Source organism: Macaca nemestrina, chromosome X (genome assembly GCF_043159975.1).
Source record: "Macaca nemestrina isolate mMacNem1 chromosome X, mMacNem.hap1, whole genome shotgun sequence".
Lineage (NCBI taxonomy): Eukaryota > Metazoa > Chordata > Mammalia > Primates > Cercopithecidae > Macaca > Macaca nemestrina.
In genome coordinates, this window is record NC_092145.1 from 84,055,565 (window position 1) to 84,082,179 (window position 26,615).

Here is a 26,615-nt window from a genome sequence, read left to right on the forward strand (position 1 = left end):
ATTCTAAATCCTTTGTTGTCATTTCAACAATGTACACGGCATCTTCACCAGGAGTAGATTCTATCTCAAGAAACCACTTTCTTTGCTCATCCATAAGAAGCAACTTCTCATCCATTCAAGTCTTTTTTTTTTTTTTTTTTTTTTTTTTTTTTTTTTTTTTTTGAGACGGAGTCTCGCTCTGTCACCCAGGCTGGAGTGCAGTGGCACGATCTCGGCTCACTGCAAGCTCCGCCTCCCGGGTTCACGCCATTCTCCTGCCTCAGCCTCCCGAGTAGCTGGGACTACAGGCGCCCACAACCGCGCCCGGCTAATTTTTTGTATTTTTAGTAGAGACGGGGTTTCACCGTGGTCTCGATCTCCTGACCTTGTGATCCGCCCGCCTCGGCCTCCCAAAGTGCTGGGATTACAGGCGTGAGCCACCGCGCCCGGCCTTCAAGTCTTATCATGAGATTGCAGCAATTCAATCGTATCTTCAGGCCCCAGTTCTAATTCTAGTTCTCTTGCTATTTCCACCACATCTGCAGTTACTTCCTCCACTGAAGTCTTGAACCCCTCCAAGTCATCCTTGAGGGTTGGAATCAACTTCTTCCAAACTCCTGTTAAATGTTGACATTTTGACCTTCTTCCATGAATCACAAATGTTTTTAATGGCATCTAGAATGGTGAATACTTTCCAGAATGTTTTCAATGTACTTTGCCCAGATCTGTGAGAGGAATAACTATCTATGGCAGCTATAGCCTTGCAAAATGTATTTCTTAAATAACAAGACTTGAAAGTCTAAATTACTCCTTGATTCATGGATGTTGTATTAACAGGCATGAAAACAACATTAATCTCTCTCTGCGTCTCCCTTAGAACTCTTGGGTGACCAGATGCATTGTCAATGAGCAGTAATCTTTTCTTCTGAGCAGTGGTTCTCAACAGTGGGTTTAAACTATTCAGTGAGCCATGCTGTTAGCAGATGTGCTATCATCCAGGCTTTGTTGTCCCATTTATAGAGCACAAGCAGAGAAGATTTAGCATAATTCTTAAGGGCCCTGGGATTTTTGGAATGGTAAATAAGCATTGGCTTCAACTTAAAGCCACCAGCTGCGTTAGTCTCTAACAAGAGAGTGAGTCTGACCTTTCAAGCTTTGAAGCCAGGTATTGACTTCTCTCTAGCTATGAAAGTTCTAGATGGCATCTTCTTCCAATATAAGAATGTTTCATCTACATTGAAAATTTATTGTTTAGTGTAGCCACCTTCATCTGTGATCTTAGATCGTCTGGATAACTTGCCGCAGCTTCTTCATCAGAACTTGCTGCTTCGCATTGCACTTTTATGTTATGGAGACAGCTTCTTTCCTTAAACCACAAGAACCAACCTCTGGTAGCTTCAAATTTTGCTTCTGAAGCTTCCTCACCTCTCTAAGACTTCATAGAATAAAGAGAGTTAGGGTGTCGCTCTGGATTAGGCTTTGGCTCGAGAACATGTTGTGGCTGGGTTTGATCTTCTATCCAGACCACTAAAACTTTGTCCATATTAGCAATAAGACTGTTTTGCTTTCTTATAATTTTTGTGTTCACTGGAGTAGCACTTTTAATTGCCTTCAAGAACTTTTTGTTTGCAGTCGCAATTTGGCTATTTGGCACAAGAGGCCTAGCTTTCGGCCTAGCTTGGCTTTCAACATGCCTTCCTCACTAAGCTTAATCATCCCTGGTTTTGATTTAAAATGAGAGATGTGTGAATCTTCCTTTTACTTGAACACTTAGAGGCCATTGTAGGGTTATTAATTGGCCTAGTTTCAGTATTGCTGTGTCTCAGGGAATAGGGGTGCCCAAGGAAAGGGAGAGAGATGGGGAATAACTAGTCAATGAAGCAGTTAGAACACACACATTTGGACTTAGTTCATGGTACCCCAAAACAATTACAATGTTAACATCAAAGATCACTGTTTACAGTTATAATAATAATGAAAAAATTTGAAATATTGCAAGAATTACTTAAATGTGACACAGAGACACAAAGAGAGTGCATGCTGCTAGAAAAATGGTACCTGTAGACTTGCTTGGTTCAGGGTTGCCACACATCTTCAATTTGTAGAACAAACAAACAGAACAGTATCTGGTGGCACATGCTTAGAGTTCTAACTACTCGGGAGGCTGAGACTACTCAGAAGACTTGAGCCGGGAAATCAAGACCACAGTGAGCTATGATCACAGCACTTCACTCCAGCCTGGGTGACAGAGTGAGACCCTGTCTCAAAAACAAACAAAAAACTAGTAACTGTAAAGTACAATAAAGAGAAGTGCAATAAAATGAAGTATGCCTGTTCACACATCGTACCAATGCTGTTTCCTACTTCGATATTGTTCTATAGTTATATAAGATTTAACTATAGGAGGAAATTGGGTGAGGGTACATGGGACTTCCTTATATATATATTATTTTTTGCAATTTCCTGTGGATCTATGGTTATTTCAAAGTAAAAGTTAACAAAGTTTTGATGAAATTAAATTTGTCAGCCTTCTTTTTTTATACTTGTGGATTTTTTGTCATGCCTAGAAAGGCCTTTTGTAAACCAAGATGATCAAAGATATCTCAAGCAACAATCTATTAGAAAATGAGGATGAGGATGATGATGATGATGATGATAAACAGATCCAATGCATGGTGACAAACATTTTAAAGGCTTTTATTGTTTGTTTTCTGCATTTACTTTCTTTCCTCATGGGTCACTTTGTTCATTTTGGTGCTTCTCTTTAAGGTTATTCATTTTCTTCAAATGTGTAGTTTCTTCAGATGATCTTGATTCTCTTCATGTTTTTAAAAGAAAAGATCTACTACCAATAGTTTGTGGTTTGATCCTTTGACATCCCTTGGAATAACTCCCCACATGAGTGTTCTGGCTAGCTGCGGGTGTCTCCACTCTGTCATGTAGACAGGTGGGATTTCTTTGGGTCTTTGGGTTATCTATTGTTGTGTAGCAAACAACCCTAAGACTTAGCAGTTTGAATCACTAGTTTATTATTATCTCATGGTGCTGTGGGTTGATTGGGCTTAACTTAGGTGGTTGTTGCCTGGAGTCTTATATGGTTGCAGTCAGATAGTGGCTGGTGTTAGAGGCATCTAAATTTTAGATTCTAAAGCCTTGGCTGGGCTGAACACTATGTTTTCTTCACTCATGTGTCTGTTGTCTAGGCTGGAAGTCACTGGTATGGCTGGATGCTACCCAGACATCTCTGTCTCTTTCTTCATGTGTCTAGGTTAGAATTCCTCCCAGTGTTACATCCTCAGGGTAGTTGGACTTCTTACTGATAATTAGCTTCATCCAAAGTTCCAAGAGACCAGGTAGATACTGCAAGGCTTCTTATGTCTAATTAGAAGTCATGCACTGTTAAAAGCAAGTCACAGAGCCAGTCTAGATTCAAGGCGAGAGGACTACACAAGGGCATGAATACTAGGAAACATAATTTATTGGGAGTATATCTTTAGAGACTAGCTATTACAGTGGGCTAGAGACACTAGCCCCCATCTCCATATTGATATGCAAAGTAGGAAATTAGTTCTCGTGCTGTATAAGGATTTTCACTACTGTGCTGATTGATTTTCCTCTTTACCCCTTTTCTCATATCTACAGTCTTCCTGTCCCTTATACTCAAGCTGGGAGGTTCCCATAACTGATCCCTTACATGATTTAGAAGGTTTGACAGCAGAGCCTGGGGTCAAACATCAATGGCCTCTACACCTTGCGTGCACAACAGAGAATTGGAATAGTTTCTGCAGTTCCTCTATGACCATCACAAATTTTTCCTGTCCCCTACTAATTAATTTCTAATTTTGTGGGGTTTCCTAGGCTGGTTTTTTTTTTTTTTTTTTTTTTTTTTTTTTGGCGGGGTGGGAACCTATCTTATTTCTTCAATGGCCTCCTTTTTGGTTTCTGTTGGGTTTCAGAATTCTCACCTCTTGATTTTTCCATCAGTCTGATGGCTTTTAATTATAGAAATTCTTTAAAGTTTCTGACCAAAGACAATATATTTTCCTGCTCTCTGGCTCTACTATATATTTATTCTTACATTCATTCTATTTTTTTGAGGTAAATAAGTGGACTCAATCTGCTGTTTTAAACTGAAGGTTAGATAGATGGAATAAAATCTAGCATTCAGTAGCATGATAGGGTGACTATAGTTAGTAATAATTTACTGTATATTTTAAAACAACTAAAAGTGAAATTGGGACATTCACGACAAAAAGAAATGATAAATGCTTGAGGTGATGGGTATCCCAATTACCCTGAATTGATCATTACACATTGTATGCTTGTGTCAAACTATTGCATGTACCCCATAAATGTGTACATACTATGTACTTATAAAAATGTACATATTATTTACTTATAACAAGAAGAAATAAAAATAAAAGGTAAATCTAAAACTTCTTCAGAAATAAATAAATAAATAAATAAATATTCAGTATTCATCCAGTATAGAATAATTTTAAAATGTGGACTTCGGAGTCAGATTACATGTTTTCAAGTTCTTGTTCCTCCACTTTGCAGATGCTTAACCTTATGCAAATTATTTAAACTATATATGCTTCAGTTTACTATTAAGGAATAGTACTTACCTTTGGGGTTTTCTGAAGATTAAATAAGGAATGTAAAATTCCTGGCATATGATAAGCATTCAACACTTTAGCTGTTATCATTTCTGGAAAAGCATTAGAACTAATATAATAAACATAATATTTCATTCCAAGTTGAGCTGTATGTCTATGGAATAGAATTCAAATCCATCATTTTACATAAGGTTAGTATTCCTGGACATGATCATGCTGCATTTAGCTTCTTTAGCAGTTTTATCAGCACTTGTGAGCTATGTCGAAGAGTAAATTGCAAGACAGTTTTACTAACACTGAGCCCATTTACAGGCATTAAAGTGATGATTGCTAAAACGCCATTTAACATGAGCAGTGAGTATATGTCAGTAAGAGGTGACATGTGGTATATTGGAACGAGTCCTTGCTACTAACCAAATGACCATGGGACCTCAGACAAGTCATTTAGCTTCTCAGGGCCAGTGACAAGCAGAATAATGGCCCCAAAGGGGCTTCCATGCCCTAATCTCTGGGGCTGTGAATATGTTACCTTACATGGCAAAATTGATTCTGTATATGTAATTAAAGTCACTAACCAGTTGAATTTAAAATAGGGAGATTATCCTGGATTATCTAGGTAGGCCCAATATAACCACACAAGCTCTTAAAAGCAGAAGAAGAATACAGAAGAATTCAGATAGATTCAAAGCACAAGAAGTATTTAGCACACAATTACTGGCTCTGAAGAGAGAATGAACCGCAAGCCAAGGAATACAAGTGACCTTTAGGAGCTGACACAAATCGCAGCCAACAGCCAGCAAGGAAATCGGACCTCAGTCCTAGAACCTCACAGAACTGAATTTTGCCAATAGCCTGAATGAGCCTAGAAGTGGATTTCCCCCAGAGCCTCCATATAAGAGTCCAGGATGGCCAGTATCTTGCCTTTGGCCTTGTGCGAGCCTAAGCCTGAATGGATTTCTGAGCTACAGAATTGAGAAATAATAAGTGAGTATTTTGGGGTTTTTGTTTGTTTGTTTGTTTGTTTGTTTGTTTGTTTGTTTTTGAGATAGAGTTTTGCTCTGGCACCTAGACTGGAGTGCAGTGGCGTGACCTCTGCTCACTGCAACCTTGACTTCCTGGGCTCAGGTGCCCCTTCCACTTCAGCCTTCTAAGTAGCTGGGACTACAGGCGCACACCACCATACCCAGCTATTTAAAATTTTTTTGTGTGTGTAGAGACAGGGTCTCACTATATTACCCAGGCTGGTCTTGAGCTCCTGAGCTCCAGTAATCCTCCTGTCTTGGCCTTCCAAAGACCATGTCACAGACATGAGCCGTCGCACCTGGTGAGTTTTGTTTTAAATCACTAAGTTTGTGGCAGTGTTTTACAACAGCAATAGAAAACTAATATGAGGCCTTAGTTCCTTTTGTAAATGATGGGGTAGGAGGCAGGGTGGAGGAAGTTAGAATAAATAAACTTTAAGGTTCCTTCTAGCTCTAAATTCTATGATTGCAAGATTCTTATTCAGGTGCTAGTTTGTGAACTAGAGTCCAACAACCATAAATAGTATGGATACACACACACGTACATACACATATATACACGAGCACTTTCAAGGATACATATGAATATGGCAAAGCTAAAGTTTTAGGGGACTCCATAGTGGCAGATCAACCAGATAGATATTGGAGTGGGTTTTGCAACTGCAAAGCAAATAGTTGCAACCAGCGTTAAGGTTTTTCAGGTAGAGCCTAAAACTAAGAATCAATGAAAAAGTGACTTTATATGTGCACAGTTTTTATACCCTGAAATGGAAAAATGATCATTATCATTAAACCAGAAGGTCAGTGATGTCTGTATTTGCATTATAACAATTTATAGTTCTTATTCTTTTAAAGAATCAATTATGTACCCTATATTTCTAATACGTAGTGAATTCTCACAATTTGCTAAATTTGCAAACATACTCTTTGTTTTCTATGAAACTAACTCCAAGAAGCTGAGATTCCAGTATAACCTGGAAATGAATACTTAGTACATTCTTTAGAGATGTAAACTTCTTTAGAGCAATCTCCAGGGTTCTCTATGCAAGTTGACACTAAGTTTATAATGATACTTCTAGCTGGCCTTCCCACCCACCTCTAGCAATTATGCAAAGAAATGCTTAATTTTATGTTATATTGTTATTTTTAAAACAGCTTTATGAAGGCGTAATCAACCTACAGTTAAATGCATATATTTGGAATAAGTGTACAGTAAGCTTTGATCACACATACGTACTTATGAACCCATTATCGCAATCAGGATAATAAACATATTTACCACCCCCAAAAGGTTCCTTGTGGTCTTTTGTAATCTCTCCCTACCTCTCCTTCATCAGACAGCCATTGATCACTGAATGTCACTATAGCTTCATTTGCATTTTCTAGATTTTTATATAAATGAAATCAAGTATACTTTTTAGTCTGGCTTCTTTAACTCAGTATGATTCCCTGAGGTCCACCTATGTTGTTGCATGTATCTATATAGTTTATACTTTTTTTATTGCTGACTAGCAGTCTGTTGTATGGATAGCCTACAATTTGTTTATCTATTCAGCTGTTCATAGATATTTTGATTGTTTTCAGTTTTAGGAGATTACAAATAAAGCTGCTGTGAGCATTCATGTGTGTCTCTTTGTATGGACATTTGCTTTCATTTCTTTTGGCAAATACATAGAAGTGAAAAGTCTGGTTTGGATGGTAGGTAGTGCTATGGTTTGAATATGGTTTGCCCCCAGCAAAATTTATGTTTAAATTTTATCTCCAATGTGGCAGTGTTAGGACGTGGGAGGTGTTTGGGTCATGGGGGTCATGAATAACTTGGGGCTGTTCTTGCAGTAGTGAGTGAGTTATTGTTTCAAGAGGCTGGATGAGTTCTTACAGGGATGAATCAGTTGCGAGGAGAGTGAGTTGTTATAAAGCCAGGATATCACTTGGGTTTTGCCTCTTTGCTCCTATCTGCTTCCCCTTTGAACCCTCTCCACCAAGTTATGATGCAGCACAAAAGCCCTCACTAGAAGCCAGGGCCATGCTATCATACTAGAACTGTGAGCTAAGTAAACTTTTCTTTATAAATTACACAGCCTCGGGTATTCTGTTACAGCAGCACAAAACAGACTAAGACAGATACTGTGTATTTAAATTTTCAAGAAATGGCCAAGCTTTTCCAAAGTAGTTACAACATTCATTTAACATTCCTATCAGCAATGTTTGAGAGTTTCAGTTTCTCCACATTCTGGCCCATATTTGGTATAGTCAGCCTTTTAAATAGGTATGATGTCTCATTGTGGCGTTAATTTGCACTTTTATAATGACTAATAATGTTGAGCATTTTTTTTCATTTGCTTTTCTTGTGTGTATCCCTTTTTGTGAAATGCCTGTTCAAATCTTTTGCCCTTTTTTTTTTTAAAGTATTGAATTAGAAACTCCTTTCAGGCTTGGCACGGTGGCTCACGCCTGTAATCCCAACACTTTGGGAGGCCAACGCGGGCAGATCACAAGGTCAAGAGGTCGAGACCATCCTGGCCAACATGGTGAAACCTCGTCTGTACTAAAAATACAAAAACTAGCTGGGCATGGTGGCGCGTGCCTGTAGTCCCAGCTACTCGGGAGGCTGAGGCAGGAGAATCACTTGAACCCGGGAGGTGGAGGTTGTAGTGAGCCGGGATCACACCACTGTACTCCAGCCTGGTGACAGAGCGAGACTCCATCTCAAAAAAAAAAAAAAAAGAAAAAAAAAAAGAAAAGAAAAATGAAACTCCTTTCAATATTTGGGTTTTTTTTTTTACTTTTATTTTAGGTTCAGAAGTACATGTACAGGTTTGTTATACAAGAAAACTTCCTTTCAGTGTTTTGTGAACAAGATCCTTTTTCAACTTTATTGAAGTATAATTGAAAAATTGTATATAGTCAAGGTGAACAATATATTTTGATATATGTATACATCGTGAAATGATTACCACAATGAAGCCAATTAACATATCCATCACCTCACATAGTTACTTCTTTGTGTGGTAAGAATACTTAAGATCTACTCTCTTAGTAAATTTCAGTACATAATATATTATTGTTAACTATAGTCACCATGCTGTCACCAGAACCTATTCATCTTGCATAACTACAAGTTTGTACCCTTTAACTAATATCTTCCTACCCATCCCTCACTCCAACCCTGCCACGACTGCCCTTGGTGACCACCATTCTACCTTGTTTCAATGAGTTTGACTTTTTGAGAGACCACATATAAGTGAAATCATGCAGTATTTGTTGTTCTGTGTCTGGCTTATTTCACTTAACATAACATCCCTACAGCTTCATCCATGTTTTTGTAAATGAGGGAATTTCTTTCTTTTTAAGGATGAATAATATTCCATTGTATATAAATATATACCACATTTTTTAAACGATTAACCACTAATCATCAAGGAAATACAAATCAAAACCACATGAGATATCACCTCACACCTATTAGGATAGATATTATTTTTAAGAAAAGATAACAAGTGTTGGCAAGGATGTAGACAAGTTGGAATTTTTTTTTTTTTTTTTTTTTTTTTTTTTTGAGATGGAGTTTTGCTCTTGTTGCCCAGGCTGGAGTGCAATGGCACGATCTCTGCTCATTGCAATCTCCTTCTCCAGGGTTCAAGGGATTATCCTGCCTCAGCCTCCCAAGTTGCTGGGATTACAGGCGTGCACCACCACGCCTGGCTAATTTTTTGTATTTAGTAGAGACAGGGTTTCACCATGTTATTTAGGCTGGTCTTGAACTTCTGACCTCAGGTGATCCACCCACCTTGGCCTCCCAAAGTTGCTGGGATTACAGGCGTGCGCCACTGCGCCCAGCCAGAAGTTGAAATTTTTGTACAGTGCTGATGGGAATGTAAAATGGTAGAACCCCTGTGGAAACAGTATGGCAGTTTCTCAAAAAATTAGAACTACCATATGATCCAGGAATTCTACTTTTGGGTATATACCCCAAAGAACTGAAAGTAGGATCTGAAAGATATATCTTCACTCCCATGTTCATTACAGTATTATTCATATTCACTAAAATGTGGAAAGCAAACCAAGTGTCTATTAGTGGATGAATGGATAAGCAAAATGTGATATTTGTATGTGTGTGTATATATATACACATATATACATATATACATATATATGATGGAATATTATTCAACCTTAAAAAGAAGGAAATCCTACTATCTGTGACAGCATGGATGAACATGGAGGACATTTTGTTAAGTGAAATAAGCTAGTCACAAGACAAATACTGTGTGATTCCACTTCTGTGAGGTATCTCAAATAGTAAAACTAATAGAAACAGAATAGAATGGTGGTTACTAGGGGATGGGAGGTGGGGGAGAGGGGGTATTGTTGCTCAATATGTATAAAGTTTCAGTTACACAATATGAAAAAGTTCTAGAGATCTGTACAATGTAGTGCCTTCAGCTAACAATAAAGCATTGTGCACTCAAAATTGTGTTAAGAGGGTAGATATCATGCTAAGAATTCTTACACCAAAAAACAAAACAAAAAAAGCACAAAGAGACCCAAGGGAACTTTTGGAGGTGACTGATATATTTATTACATTGATTGTGGTGATATCTTGAGTGTGCTCATCAAATTGTATACATTAAACATGTGCAGTGTTTATTGTATATCAACTATACCACAATGAAAATAAAAAATATAGCCGCACCTACTTTTGATTAATGGTTTCATGGTGTATTTTTTTTTCAAACTTTTATTTTCAACCCTCCTATATCAGTTTTTTTGGAGTAAGTTTCTTGTACACACTCTACAGGTGGGACATGTTTGGGACTTTCCCCTACCTTTTTGAGATATAATTGACAATTAAAAATTGTGTATATTTAATGTGATGTTTTGATATACCTTCATACTGTGAAGTGATTACCACAACCAAGCCAATTAACACATATCCATCACTTCATAGTTTCCTTTTTTTATAGAGAGGATACTTGAGATCTGTTCTTAGCAAATTTCAAGTATATAATACATTATTATTAACTATAGTCGCCATGCTGTACATTAAGTCTCCAGATCTTAATCAATTTATAACTTAAAGTGTATATCCTTTGATCAGCATCTCCCCCATTCCCCCACCCACCAAACTCTAGTAACCACCATTCTATTATGTATTACTATGAGTTTAAACTTCTTTTTAGCCTTCATATATTAGTGAGATCATGTAGTATTTGTTTTTCTGTGTCTGACATATTTTACTTAGCATAGTGTCCTCCACATTTATTCACTTTGTTGCACATCACAGGCTTCTCTCATTTGAAGGCTGAATAATATTCCATTATATATATATATATATACACCACATTTTACTTATCCATTCATCTGTCAATGGACACTTGGGTTACTTCCACATTTTAGCACATGTGAATAATGCTATGAATATGAGTGTACAAATATCTGTTCGAGACCCTGCTTTCAATTATTTTGGATATGTACCCAGAAGTGAAATTGCTGGGTCATATGGTAGTTCTATTTTTAATTTTTTTTGAGAAACCACCATATTATTCTCCATAGTGGCTGTACCATTTTACATTCCCACCAACAGTGCACAAGAGTTCCAATTTCTTCACATCCTCACCAACACTTATCTTTTGACTTTTTCACAATAGCCATCCTAACAGGTGGTTTTAATTTGCATCTCCCTGATGGTTGGTGATTTTGAGCATCTTTTTAATATCTTCTGGCTATTTGTATGTTTTCTTTGGGAAAATGTCAGTACAAGTTCTTTGCACATTTTTTTTTTTTTTGAGACGGAGTCTTGCTCTGTCACCCGGGCTGGAGTGCAGTGGCCGGATCTCAGCTCACTGCAAGCTCCATCTCCCGGGTTTACGCCATTCTCCTGCCTCAGCCTCCCAGTGTAGCTGGGACTATAGGCGCCCGCCACCTCGCCCAGCTAGTTTTTTGTATTTTTTTTAGTAGAGACGGGGTTTCACCGTGTTAGCCAGGATGGTCTCGATCTCCTGACCTCGTGATCCTCCCGTCTCGGCCTCCCAAAGCTTTGCACATTTTTAAATCAGGTGGTTTGATTTTTTTTCCTCTTGAGTTAAATGAGTTCCTTACATATTTTAGATATTAGCCTCTTATTGGATATATGGTTTGCAAATATTTTCTTCCATTCTGTAAGTTGCCTTTTCATTTTGCTGATTGTTTTCTTCGCATATTTATTTTAGTCTATGCTGCCAATTTCTTTCTTTTAATGGGTATATTTAGACTGTTTACATTATTTGTAATTATTGATGTGTTAGAGCTTAAGCATGCCACTTAAATTTTTATTTTCTGATTTATTTATATTTTTAAAACCTTTTTAAAAATGTTTATTTATTAGAGACAGGGCCTCACTCTTAGCACCCAGGCTGGAGTGCAATTATAGCTCACTGTAACCTCAGACTCCTGGGCTCAAGTGATCATCCTGCCTCAGCCTCCTCAGTAGCCAGGACTATAGGCACACACCACCACACTCAGCTAATTTTCTTTTTCTTTTTAATTTTTTTGTAGAGACGGGGTATCTTACTATGTTGCCCAGGCTTATCCCGAACTCCTGGCCTCAATTGATCCTCCCGTCTTGGCCTCCCAAGGCACTGAAATTACAGGCGTGAACCATTGTACCTAACCTCTGCTTTATATTTTAGTTTACTTTTAGGTTTACAGAAAAATTGAGAAGATAGTACAAGGAGTTTCCATATACAATGTACACAGTTTCCCCTAATACTGCCATCTTATATTACTGTAGTACCTTTGTCATAAGTAGTGGACCAATATTGATACATCATTATCATTAACCTAAAATCAGTTGTTAATTCCAACTTCCTTTGTTGTTACCTAATATCCTTCTTCTATTCCAGAATCTTACCTATGATATCACATTACATTTAGTTGTCATATCTCCTTGGACCTCACTTGGTCATAGTAGTTTCTTAGATATATTTTTCTTTTTGATGATTTTGACAGTCTTGAGACTACCCATCAGGTATTTTGTAGGATACCTATTTATTAGAATTTTTCTGATGTTTTTCTCGTGATTAGGTTGGGGTTATGGGTTTGGGGAGGAAAATCACTCAGGTAAAGTACCATTTTCATTACATCGTTATCAAGGGTGTATACTGTCAATATGATTTATGTCTGTTGATATTAACCTTGATTAGTTGGCTGAGTATTCATCAAGTCTCTACACATTGAAGTTATAAATTTTTCCTCTTTACATACTATACTCTTTGCAGTTGTGGAGTTATGCTACCCTGCTTAAAGGCATAGTTATCTAGATAAATTATTTCGAATTCTTCTACATGGGAGATTTGTCTCTTCTCCCTAATTCATTAATTTGTTCAATCATTCTTATATCAATACGGACTTGGGAATATGTATTTTATTCTTTAGGTTATAACCCAATACTACATTTTTGTTGTTCAGATTGTGTTAGCTTTGGCCATTGGGAGCTCTTTTAGTTGACTCCTGCACCCTTTTGATATACCCCAATCAATGTGGGTGGTTTTAGTTTTTTAAAGCAATTCCTTTCTTTCTGACAATACAGAATGCTCTAGGTTCATCTTGTGCATTTCTTGCTACACTCCTGGAATCAACCATTTCTCCTAGGAGATCTAGTTCCTCTCACTTGCAAAGTATATTAGTAACGAAGATCTGAGTGTTAGTTGTGCTTGTTGCTACTGGGGTGTCATTTCTTCTAGGCCTTATTAGTTGACAGAGCAAAGAAAATATATGTGTGTATACTAATCTGAGTATATAGACATCTATAAATATTTTGGTATGTAAACATCTGTATCTATATTAAGTTAAACATAAGTTCTTACTGATGTTTCCTATTCTAATTCATTACCACTTAGATCATTCTAGCCTTGCTTGCAAATTACCCTTGCTTATCTGTTCCCAATCCAACAGTGGGAAACCTGGCTCTTACCATCCATCATTCATTTACTTAATTTTTTAATTGTTCAATTTTAGTATGCATGTATAGCAGTATCAGAATTGTTCACCTGTACCCCCATGGGAAACAACTTTGTCAACTAGAGTACAGTGCTTATGTGCAATTCCTTTTGCCTTTATTCTCACAGACTCTATTTATTTCCAGAGTTACTTAGGTCAGTATTTAGTCCTCCCATTTCCTTTAGGGAAGTTGTTTCATACATTTGTTAGAGTCTCTTGTCACAGTCTGTATTATATCTGAGGATTCCCCCAATCTCCCAAATTATACATATATATAATATCAAATTACATATAATATCAAATTATATATTATTATATATAATATCAAGTTATATATAATTTGTATGCATTGAAATTGACTTGTTGTGTGGTAAAGTCCTGTAGATTTTGACATGCATAATGACATGTATCTGCTATTATAGTATCACACATGGTATTTTCACCACCCTAAAAATCCTCTGTGCCTTGCCTCTTCATCTTCCTGATATGCTGGCAAACACATCTTTTCACTCTCTATTTTTCTTACTGCCCTTCTTTTTGCTTTTGTGCCATTTCTGCAATGTCACATAACTGGAATCATTCAGTATGTAGTCTTTTTAGATTGGCTTCTTCCACTCAGCAATATGAATTGCAGGTTCCTTTATGTCTTTTCTGTGACTGATAGCTCATCTCTTTGTTTATCTGTTTACCTATTGGAGGACATCTTGGTTGCTTCCCGTGTTTGGTGATTATCAATAAAGTTACTGTAAACATTCACATGAAGATTTTTGAGTAGATCTAAGTTTTCAAATCAAGTGGGTAAATTCCTAGCAGTGAAATGGCTCCTGTAGGTAAGATATCATTTCTCTTTCTGTGCATTCAATATTTTTTTCTTTGTCTTTGTTTATCAAAAGTTTGACTATGATATGTCTTAGGATGGAATTTCTTTGGATTTTTCATGTTTGGAGTTTGCACCACTCTTAGAATCTCTAGGTTTATGTTTTTTTCCCAAATATTTGAGACATTATTTATTTGAATATTTATTTGTTCTGCCTCACCTTTCTTCTCCTCTTCCAGGATTCTGATGACATAATATACATTTTTTGTTGTCCTACAGGTCGCTGAGGCTCCATACAGTTTTTTTTTTTTTCTTTTTCTTTTCAGTCTGTTTTCTCTCTGTTGTTCAGATTAGGTAATTTCTACTTTTTTATTTTTCCTGACCTTCCTTCCTTCCTTCCTCCCTCCCTCCCTTCCTTCCTTCCTTTTCTTTCTTTTTCTTCCTTTCTTTCTTTCTTTTCTTTGAAACAGGGTCTCACTCTGTTGCCCAGACTGGAGTGCAGTGGCATAATCATAGCTCACTGCAGCCTCAAACACATGGACTCAAGCAACCCTCCCACTTCAGCCTGCCAAGTAGCTGGGATTACAGGCACCAAGCACTGCACCTAGCTCTACTTTATTTCAAATTCACTTATTCTTTCCTTTGTCCTCTCCATTCTGGTGTAAGCTCATCTGATGAGCTGTTTTTAAGATTTTGGTCATTGTATATACTAGTTTTCTGAGTATTGTAACAAATTACCACAAGTGGGATGACTTAAAACGACAGAAATTTATTCTCTCACAATTCTGGAGGCCAGAAGTCCAAAATCAAGGTTATTTGTTGGCTTTTTTTTTTTTTAGATTAATGAGATTTAGTTATTTTAATCAATTGAAATGTATGAATCTTATTCAGATCCTGAGTCAAACGCTTAAAATCAATAATATATGAGACAGTTACATAAATATGAACAGTAATTAAATACTTAAGAATATTGAGGATATCTTGTTAAGTTTTAAACTGTAATGATAGTATTATGTTTATGATTTTTACAAAAAAAGAGTTTCTATCTTTAAGAGATAGATAATTAAAATACTTGGAAGTGGATTAATAGGATGTCTGGAATTTACTTCAAAAGCATGAGTGTGTGTGTGTGTATGTGTCTGTGTGTGTGTGTGAATGAGGTGGAAGGATGGATTAAATAAGATTGGCTTTGATGTTGTTACAGCCTGATAATAATGATGTGTAGGTTCATTACATTATTTTCTACACTTTGGTATATATTTGAAACTTGTGTAGCAGAGAGCCAAGGAAATACTTACTGATTCAGAGTAAACAGATCTAATCACAACCCTTGTAAATGGATGTCTACCTATGTGTAAATAAGGTACTTCTTTTTTTTTTTTTTTTAACTATGGGTCTCTTTTTATTAAGGTGAGAACTCTTGCAACTGGTGTTTCATGAATAGAGTTGCCAGATAAAATACAAGACTTGTTTAATTTGAAATTTCAGATAAACAATGTCTAGTATTTTAGAATAAGTACATCCCAACTATTGTGCTGACACACTAATACTAAAAAAAATAGTTTTTGTTTGTCTGAAATTCTAATTTTACTGGGGCATTCTGTATTTTTTTTTTTTTTTTTTTACTTTAAGTTCTGGATACATGTGCAGAACGTGCAGGTTTGTTACACAGGTATATGTGTGCCATGGTGGTTTGCTGCACCTATCCACCCGTCACCTAGGTTTTAAGCCCCACATGCATTAGCTATTTGTCCTGATGCTCTCCCTCCCCTCACCCCCACCTCCTGACAGGCTCCAGAGTGTGTTGTTTTTTCCCCTGTCTCCGTATATTCTCATTGTTCAACTCCCACTTATGAGTGAGAACATGTGGTGTTTGGTTTTCTGTTCCTGTGTTAGTTTGCTGAGATGGTGGCTTCCAGCTTCATCCATGTCCCTGCGAAAAACATGATCTCATTCCTTTTTATGGCTGCATAGTATTCCATGATGTATATGTACCACATTTTCTTTATCCAGTCTATCATTGATGGGCATTTGGGTTGGTTCCATGTCTTTGCTATTGTGAATAGTGCTGCATATATCTTTATAATAGAATGATTTATATTCCTTTGGGCATATACCCAGTAATGGGATTGCTGGGTCAAATGGTATTTCTGATTTTAGATCCTTAAAGAATCACCACACTGTCTACCACAATGGTTCAACAAAAGCTAAAATTGACAAATGGTGATATGATTAAACTAAAGAGCTTCTGCACAGCAAAATAAACTATCATCAGAGTGAGCAGGCAACCTACAGAATGGGAAAAAAATTTTGCAATCTACCCGTCTGACAAAGGTCTAATATCCAGAATTTACTAAGAACTTAAACAAATTTACAAGACAAAAACAAACAACCTCGTCAAAAAGTGGGCAACGAATATGAGCAGACACTTCTCAAAAGAAGACATTTATGTGGCCAACAAACATATGGAAAAAAGCTCAACATTACTGATCATTAGAGAAATGCAAATCAAAACCACAATTAGATACCATCTCACACCAGTCAGAATGGCAATTATTAAAAAGTCAAAAAACAACAGATGCTGGCGAGGCTATGGAGAAATAGGAACACTCTCACTGTTGGTTTGAATGTAAATTAGTTTGACTTTTCATTATATTGAAGTTTTCTTTGCAGTGCAGAAGCTTTTTAGTTTGACAGTCCCCTTTGTTTGTTTTTGCTTTAAAAAAAATTTGCCTTTGCTTTTGGTGTTCTATACAAAAAATCCTTGCCAAGGCCAATTTCAAAGAGCTTCTTTCCCTGTTTTTTTCTTCTAGGAGCTCTACAGTTTCAAGTCTTACATTTAAGTTTTTAATGCATTTTCTGTTGATTTGTGTGTGTTCCGTAGGATGTGTTCAATTTATTCTTTTGCAGGTGGATGTCCAGTTGTCCAAACACATTATTTTTTTGAGACAGAGTCTCACTCCGTTACCCAAGCTAGAGTTCTGTGGCATGATCCTGGCTTACTGCAACCTGTGCCTCCTGGGTTCAAGTGATTCTTGTGCCTCAGCCCTCTCCACATAGCTGGAATTACAGGCATGTGCCAGCACACCCAGCTAATTTTTGTATTTTTAGTAGAGACGGGGTTTTGCCACATTGGCCAGGCTGGTCTCAAAGTCCTGGCCTCAAGTGATCCACCAACCTTGGCCTTCTGAAGTGCTGGAATTACAGGAGTGAGTCACTGCACCCAGCCCAAGCACAAAAGAGACTTGTTTTTTTGTTGTTGTTGTTTTGTTTTTCCGGGCTCTCGATTCTGTTCCATTGGTCTATATGTCTGTTTTTATGCCAGTACCATACTGCTTTGATTACTATAACTTTGTAGTATAATTTGAAATCAGAAAGCGTGATGCCTCCAATTTTGTTTTTGTTTTTAAGGTTGCTTTGGCACAGAGTCTTTCGTGGTTCCCTACAAATTTTAATATTAGTTTTTCTGTTTCTGTGAAAAATGCCATTGGACTTAAGATAGGGATTTCCTTGCATTTGTAGATCACTTTGAGTAGCATGGATATTTTAATAATACTAATTCTTTCAATCAATGAATACAGGATATCTTTCCATTTATTTTTGTTTTCTTCAATTCATCAATGTTTTATAGTTTTCAGTGTACAGATGTTTCACCTACTTGGTTACTTTTATTTATATATATATATATATTTGAGATGGAGTCTTACTCACCCTGTCACTCAGGCTGGAGATCTCAGCTCACTGCAACCTCTACCTCCTGGGTTCAAGTGTTTCTCCTGCCTCAGCCTCCTGAGTAGCTGAGATTACAGGCACACACCACCATGCCCAGCTAATTTTTGCATTTTTAGTAGAGACAGGGTTTCACCATGTTGGCCAGTCTGGTCTCGAACTCCTGACCTCAAGTGATCCACCCTCTTCAGCCTCTCAAAGTGCTTGAATTACAGGCGTGAGCCACTGTGCCCAGCTATTTTACGTATTTTTGATGCTATTGTAAATAGGATTGTTTTCTTAATTTCCTTTTTGGATATTATATTGTTGGCACAAAGAAACGCTACTGGTTTTTGTATGTTGATTTTGTAACCTGCAACTTTACTGAAGTAATTTGTTATTTCTTAGAGTTCTTGGTGCAGTCTTTAGAGTCTTCTATATATAGGATCACTTGGTCCCATGGAAACAGTTTTTTAGCTCTTACTTTTGGGTCTTTGATCCATTTTGAATTAATTTTTGCATATGATGTAAGGTAAGAATCCAATTTCATTCATTTGCATGTGGAAATCCCGTTTTCCTAGCACCATTTGCTGAAAGGACTGTCATATCACCATTAAATGGTCCTGGCACCTTTGTCACAAATAATTTGATGATATATGACAAGATTTATTTCTGGGTTGTCTATTCCATTCAATTGGTCTATATGTCTATCTTTATGCCAGTTCCACATGTTTTCATTACTATGACTTCAAGTTTTGAAATCAGAAAATACAAATCCTCTAATTTTGCTCTTTGTCTTCAAGTTTGTTTAGGGCTTTTGGGGTCCCTTGAGCAAAGTCCATATTACTTTTAGGATGGATTTTTTCCATTTCTGCAAAATACATCATTGGAATTTTGGGTTTTTTTTTTGAGACAGGGTCTCAGTCTGTTGCCCAGGCTGGGGTGCAGTAGCCTGATCACAGCTCACTGCAGCCTTGACCTCCCAGGGTCAGGCAATCCTCCCACTTCAGCCTTGCTAGTAGCTGAGACTACAAGCATGCGCCATCACGGCTGCCAATTTTTTGTAGAGACAGGGATTTGCCATCTTGCCCAAGCTAGTTTCAAACTCGTAGCCTCAAGCAATCTGCCCACCTCAGCCTCCCAAAGTGCTGGGATTACAGGCCTGAGCCACCACACTTGACCTGGGATTTTAATAGGGATGAATATCTGTAAATCTGTAGATCACTTTGGGAATATCAACATGTTAACAATATTTAGTCTCCCAACCCATGAACTGTTTACATTTTTAAATAGAAGATATTTGTATTATTTGTGTAATCAAACACAAACAAGTTTTTAGAAAGACGTTTTGGCAGAGGAACTAGTAAATTTCTCATGTCATTTCATGTAACTTCACTGGATCTCAGTAACCAATTTTTAAAGCTTACAATCAGTTCTGGGAAAAACATAAATTAGATATTAGGAGAGAAATGATGATCTGACTATAGGTGTTAATAGAAAATGTTTATGGCTTAATAAACTGAAATTAAATTAAATCATGTAATATTGACAAATTAAGCTTATTTAGACATTTAATAACATTACCTGAGTTCAGATATGCTTTTATCTGGCTTATTTTGTTCACACTGAAATACATTTTAGTCCCATTGATCAATAACCAGTTTTTCTGTTCACATTGCTTAAAATTGTGTCTCTTTGTACAGAGAATCTGTTGGGTTTCATTTCCTGACGATTATTCATGAACGTTTTAAGTCATCAGAAAATACTGGAAAAGTTCTGCTACTCTATATTGACATGCTTTTACAAAGGAAGGAAGAACTGCTTGCCAAGGAGAAGATTGAAGAAATCATTTTAGGTCAGTAGGATTTTCGCAAGTGTTTTAGAAAGGTATTAATTTGTGTATAATTCTTAGAGGTCAGAGTAGTAGCAAAATCCTCAAGTCAACGGATTTCTTCCACTTTCTTTTTTCCTTCCTCCCTAATGGTCTTTTAACAGTAACACCTCACCTGTCCACATCCCACAAATTGGGCAAGTGGAATGAGAAACTAAGCAAAAATAAGAAAACATTGAAAACAAACAAACTTCTGAGCTTAAAGCTCACATATGGTGGAATATTGTAATGTTACAAGCCTAATTTCGTATCTCTAGTTTGATCTCAATTTAGCTGTGTACCTTTGAACAAGTCAATTTCTCTGGACCTTGATTATTTTCAACTATAAAATGATGATTGTGAACTAAACTCCTGGTTTCTAATTTCTTTTCAGCAGCAGCATCCTTTTGTGATGCAGTCTTGTATGAACCCCACCCTGAATGGAATAGATTAGAGTTTTTCTGGTTAAAGCAGAGATGTAGAGCCAAATCTGCTCAGCATTCCCCTAATCCTCTGCCTCCCTGCAGAACTTCTGTACCCTGAAGAACATAGATAGTATGATCCCTTTCTTAGAAAATTATCTTCACCACCTTGTCTTTCCAACTAAGTGCATGTAGAGATATAATTGGATTGATAGTCACTAAATGTTAACTCTGGGGTTTATTCTGAATGGTGGCATTTTAGGTGATGTGTTGCTTTCTTCTAAATACTCTACCATATTGTTTGAATTTTTATAAGCACGAATCATGTTTCTATAAAAACAAAGTCATTAATTTTTTAAAGGAAGTCATCTGACTAGATGATCTCTAAGAACCATATTTTACTGATAACACCCTCCCTCCAGGCATTTACCAATTATTTTTAGACCCAGTTTTGATAAACTTGGTTATCCAGTTTTCCTACTCTTAGCATTTTAATGGTAGCACTTTGCAAATAGAGAAAAGGTTTAAAGGGAAGTATACAGCTAGCCTGACCATAGGGAGGAAAAAAACTCTATCAATTTTATAAAACAGATACAAATTTTTTAATATAGCAATCTGTACTGTATAACAACTCCCAAAGGCATCGCTGTGATATATTAATAGTACAATACAATAAAATAGTTGTTAATGTTGACCTCAAATGGTCAAGAAAAAGTTACATTGTGCTTAAGAAAACTAGGAAGTTTGTTTACTTTTTAGAAAATTTAAGAACTTTCATGAAAATATTTAGACTTTTTAAATTCAGAAGTGATTTTTATTTAAAGAAAGTAAACTGCCAGTTAACCAGAAAACTTGATTGTAGAGAATAACTCATTTTCCTAAAATTCCACTTGGACTAAGTTTTATTGTGACATCTAATTTACACTTACACTCTCAAAGTATTATAATATTTCAAGTAGACACATTTAGTAGCTGTTTACTCTCATGCGAGTGTTTTTAAGTAAGTCATGGAACAAACTACATTTGCTGATTGGGCTAGAGGGTCAGAGATTCTTAATGTTCTAGTCAAGACTTTTGTGGAAATTGATAGTTTATGCCAAAGGGCAGAAGAGGAGGTACAGAATTCTATTATAGTTTAGACTTTACCTTAATGTGCTAATGTATTTGAACTCTGTAAATGTCTAGACCAGAAACAATCAACGCAAGTTAAGATTTAAAGTAATAAAGTTTATGTGTAAGCATGGTCTTAAAGTATTTTACAAAGGCTTTAAGGCATAATTGGCCTTTCTTGTGAACTTGATCTGATCTATTTAGTACATAATAATATAAGCACTTCTTATTAATGATTTCTGGCATTGCTGTCTGCTCATTCACAATAACCTTATTAAGGCACCAGATGATAATCTAATTTGGAATGTGGAAAATAAGTTAAAAAGAGAGTAGGCTGGAAAACTATCACAGATTGATGGGAGAGTGACTGTGATTCTAGCAAACTCTGATTGCATTATATTATCAATTATGGTAGTAATCCTAAAACTGATGGTGAAAACCTGTCTGAATTTTTTTTTGTGTAGCCATTACTTAAAGATTATAGGTTCTGAGTATAGTTAGCACTCTTTACTTAATGTAATAGACCTGGATTCTTGTTTTCAGAGCTTTCTTTTTTATTTTCAGCTCACCAAACAGGAAGACAACTGACAGCAGAATTAATGAACTGGTTACACAACATTCTGTGGAGAAAAGCTACCAGTAGTTTTGAGGTTTGAGAATAATCTCCTTTTCATTCTTTATATTATTTCTCCACTGCAACAAAAAATAGTGCATTCACTATAAAAAGAGCATCAAATACTTTAATAATCTGTCTGTTTAGATACCATATATTTATTAAATATTCACAATGTAGAGTGTTAATGAGCATTGTGCAAGAGTTTATTAAAAATAATGAGACATGATTCCTCTCCATTGAGGGCTTACAGTGTAGGGAAATGTCATTGCTGATATTAACATATAGGAATGTAATTTTTTAAACATGAGGGCTGAGAAAGAGTTTTATTCCCTTTAAAAAGTTATGGTGTAATAATAAAATGGGGAAAAAAAGCCTTTAGAAGACAACTCAGGTTTCCTGCAAACTTAAAAATAATTTTTTTAAAGCAAAGAGCAATCATTTATAATTTTGGTATATTTCCTTCTAATCTTTGTGTATTATACATTTATGTCCCTGTGTATATAAATCAAATGGGACTTACCATTAAAAAAAAGTTGTGTTTGCTTCCACTTGCAATTAATATGTAGTAACAGGGACTGTTTTATGTCCCTTCTTGAACGATAAATCCCTCTCCACAAAGGACAAGACAAAATAGACGAAAAGAAAAAACAATGACTTTTATGGCACTGAACAACAGGTAATGAAGGAGAATGGTCCCTGGGAGATAAGAAATAAAGTGAGCATTGGCCGGGCACAGTGGCTTACGCCTGTAATCCCAGCAGTTTGGGAGGCTGAGGCGGGGAGATCACAAAGTCAGGAGATCGAGAACATCCTGGCTAACATGGTGAAACCCCGTCTCTACTAAAATACAAAAAATTAGCCGGACGTGGTGGCAGGCGCCTGTAATCCCAGCTACTCGGGAAGCTGAGGCAGGGGAATCGCTTGAACCCAGGAGGCAGAGGTTGCAGTGAGCTGAGATCGCGCCACTGCACTCCAGCCTGGTGACAGAGCAAGACTCTATCTAAAAAAAAAAGAAAGGAAGGAAGGAAGAAAGAAAGAAAGAGAGTATTACAATTGTGCAGCTTACTGCTTTGAGTTTCCAGGATATAGCACAAGAAGGGGATCTGAAGCAGAGCCTGGCAAGCGTCCTGATTTGAGATGTAGCTGAGTCTGAGGAGACTAAGGCAGCCGGAATTTATAAGACAAAGTACTGAAGAGGACCACATAGCATAGATTAGGCATTGTAGAAGAAAAGATTGATAAACTTGAAGTCAGAGCAAAGAAGCTATTCAAAATTAAACACACTGAACAAAAGACTTAAAAGAGCTTCAGTGAGATGAGGGTCCTCTTCCGATGTTTAGCACAGTTCTGATCAGGACATACATGAAGCAAAATTACCTGAAGCTAGGAGAATAACCATCTAAAAATATTAGAGGGAAGAGTGCCTAGCACTCACATGGGGTTGCAAATAAGGCCTGTTCTTATCACCTAGTCTGGAAAACCTCTAATTCATGGGGCATTGGGTAGAAAACTCAGAAGTGTCTTGTCTCAGAAGAGGGGAATAATTAGTCCTACACTAAGTCCTGCTCCAGAACTACCTTAAAAACTATAAAAGTGTGGTGTGAAAAGATCAAATTGATCCCAAGGAACTTAATTGCTTCCCAGAGCAGAGTTCAAGAATATTTATAGGAATATAAAACTGTACAGCACCCAACAGGATAAAGTTTACAATGTCTGGCATCCAGCAAAAAAATTACTGAGCATATGAAGAGGAATGAAAACACAACCTATAATGAGGAGAATAAGCAATCAATTGATACTGACCCAGAACTGACGTAGAAGTTAGCATTAGCAGAGGACATCTCTTATGATTCTATTTCATGCATTCAAAGTTAAGTAGAGGCATGGAAGATATATAAAGACCCAAATCAAACTTCTAAAGATGAAAACTATGTTTAGGATGAGAAGTACATTGGATAGTATTAACATATTAGACATTGTAGAAGAAAAGACTGATGAACTTGAAGTTGTAGCAAAGAAGCTATTGAAAATGAAATACACAGGGAAAACAAACCTTAAAAAAATTAAAAGAGTTCAGTGAGGCGAGGGACAATTTTAGGTAGCTTAATATACGGGTAACTGGGATTCCCAAATGAGGATGGAGATAATAAATATTTGAAGAAATAAAACTTTCAAAACGTAATGAAAACTCTAAATGCACAGATAGAAAAGTATTAACAAACCCCGAACACAAGAAATACAAAACGACACCAACGCACATAATCAAAATGCTCAAAACCAATGATAAAGAGAATGTCCTAAAAGCAGCCAGATAAAAATGGCACCCTATGTACAGAGGAGTAAATTAAAGAGAACGTCAGATTTCTTGTCGGAAGCAATGCAAGCAAGAACTCAGTGGAGCAGCATCTTTAAAATAATGAAAGAAAATAAAAACCTGTCAGCCTAAAATTCTGTATCCAGCACAAATATTGTTTAAAATGAAAGTAGTTGGTACAAATGTGAAATAGTGTAGCCACTATGGAAAACAGTATGGCAGCTCCTCAGACAATTAAAAATGTTAGTACCGTATGATGCAGCATTTTCACTTTTGCTTATATATCCAAAAGAATTAAAAGCAAGATATTTGCACACCCGTGTTTATAGCAGCCAAAGGGTGGAAGGAACCCAAGTTCCATCAACAAATAAGTGAATAAATAAAATGTGGTATACTCAAACAATGGAATATTACTTAGCCTTAAAAAGCAAGGACTTCTGATACATGGTATAATATGGATGAGCCTTGAGGACATTATGCTAAGTGACGTAAGCCTGTCACAAAAAGCAATACTGTATGGTTCCACTTACATGAGGTACCTAGAGTTCAAATCTGTGGAGAAAGAAAGTAGAATGGGCTGGACGCGGTGGCTCACACCTATAATCCCAGCACTTTGGGAGGCCAAGGTGGGTGGATCACTTGAAGTCGGGAGTTCGAGACCAGCCTGGCCAACATGGTAAAACCCCGTCTCTACTAAAAATACAAAAATTAGCTGGGTGTGGTGGTGCACACATATAGTCCCAGCTACTCAGGAGGCTGAGGCAGGAGAATCACTTGAACCCAGGAGGCCCATGTTGCAATGAGCCAAGATTATACCACTGCACTCCAGCCTGGGCAACAGAGCGAGACTCTGTGAAGGAAAGAAGGAAGGAGGGAAGGAGGGAGGGAGGGAGGGAGGGAGGGAAGGAAGGAAGGAAGGAAGGAAGGAAGGAAGGAAGGAAGGAAGGAAGGAAGGAAGGAAGGTTTCCAGGGGCTAGGAGGAGGGGAAAATGTGGAGTTGTTTAATGAGTATAGAGTTTCAGTTTTACTAGATGAAAAAGTTCTGGAGATTGGTTGCAGATTAGTCAATTTTATGTTATGTGTTTTTTACCATAATAAAAATATGTTTTTAAAAAATGAAAGCAAAATAATCTTCCAGACATTTAAAAGCTGAAATAACTAATCACTCAAAGGTCTACATTACAAGGAAGTCCTCTGAGCAGAAGGAAACTTACACCAGATGGAAATATGAATCTATACAAATGAATAAAGAATACCAGAAATGGTACTATATGAGTAATAGATAAGATTTTTTCTTATTATTACAATCTCTTTAAAAGATAGTTTATTGCTTAAACAAAAGTAATAACATTGTATTCTACAGTTTATAACCTGTAAAAGTAAGATGCATGACTAGAACATATAGGCCAAGAAGAGAGAAATGGAAGTATACCATAAGTGAGGTGGTGTAACATCACTTGAAGATAGATGATGATAAGTTAAACATATATACTATGTACCCTAAAACAACCATTAAAATAGCAAAACAAAGAGTTTTTTTAAAATAAGATAAAATCAAATCATAAAAGTATTCAAATAATCTAAAATAAGGCAGAAAAAGGAAGGAGTGATCAAAAACGGTGGCACAAATAGAAGACAAATAGCAAGATGATAGATTTACATCTAAGCATATTTTTAAAAAACCACATTAAGTGAAAATTACCTCAAGACCCCAGTGAAAAGGCAGAGATTGTCAAACTAGATAAAAGAGCAAGACCCAAGTTTATGTACCGCTTAAAAGAAATGTACTTTAAATATAAAGATATGAATTGGTTATAAACAAAAACATCAGAAAAATATAGAGAGACAAGATTATTCTAAAATTTATATATAAAACAATGGAATGAAAATAACCAAGACATATTATTAAAAAGTCAAAAAATAATAGATGCTGGCAAGGTTGTAGAGAAAAGGGAACACTTATACACTGTTGGTGGGAGTGTAAATTAGTTCAACCATTGTGGAAAGCAGTATGGCTATTTCTCAAATAACTAAAAGCAGAACTGCCATTCGACCCAGCAATCCCATTACTGGATATATACCCAGAGGAATATGAAGCATTCTATCATAAAGACACATACATGCAAATGTTCGTTGCAGCACTATTCACGATAGCAAA

At 36.6% G+C, this 26,615-nt stretch overlaps 1 protein-coding gene across 1 annotated transcript in view; it reads left to right on the forward strand.

Moving 5' to 3' along the window:
• The window catches only part of LOC105476659 (testis expressed 11), a 325,115-nt gene that overhangs the window by 178,387 nt on the left and 120,113 nt on the right, over nucleotides 1–26,615 (forward strand). The window contains exons 14-15 of the mRNA XM_011732780.2: nucleotides 19,829–19,980; nucleotides 22,092–22,177. Coding sequence (XP_011731082.2) covers nucleotides 19,829–19,980; nucleotides 22,092–22,177 — 238 coding nt within the window. The remainder of the gene's footprint in view (nucleotides 1–19,828; nucleotides 19,981–22,091; nucleotides 22,178–26,615) is intronic.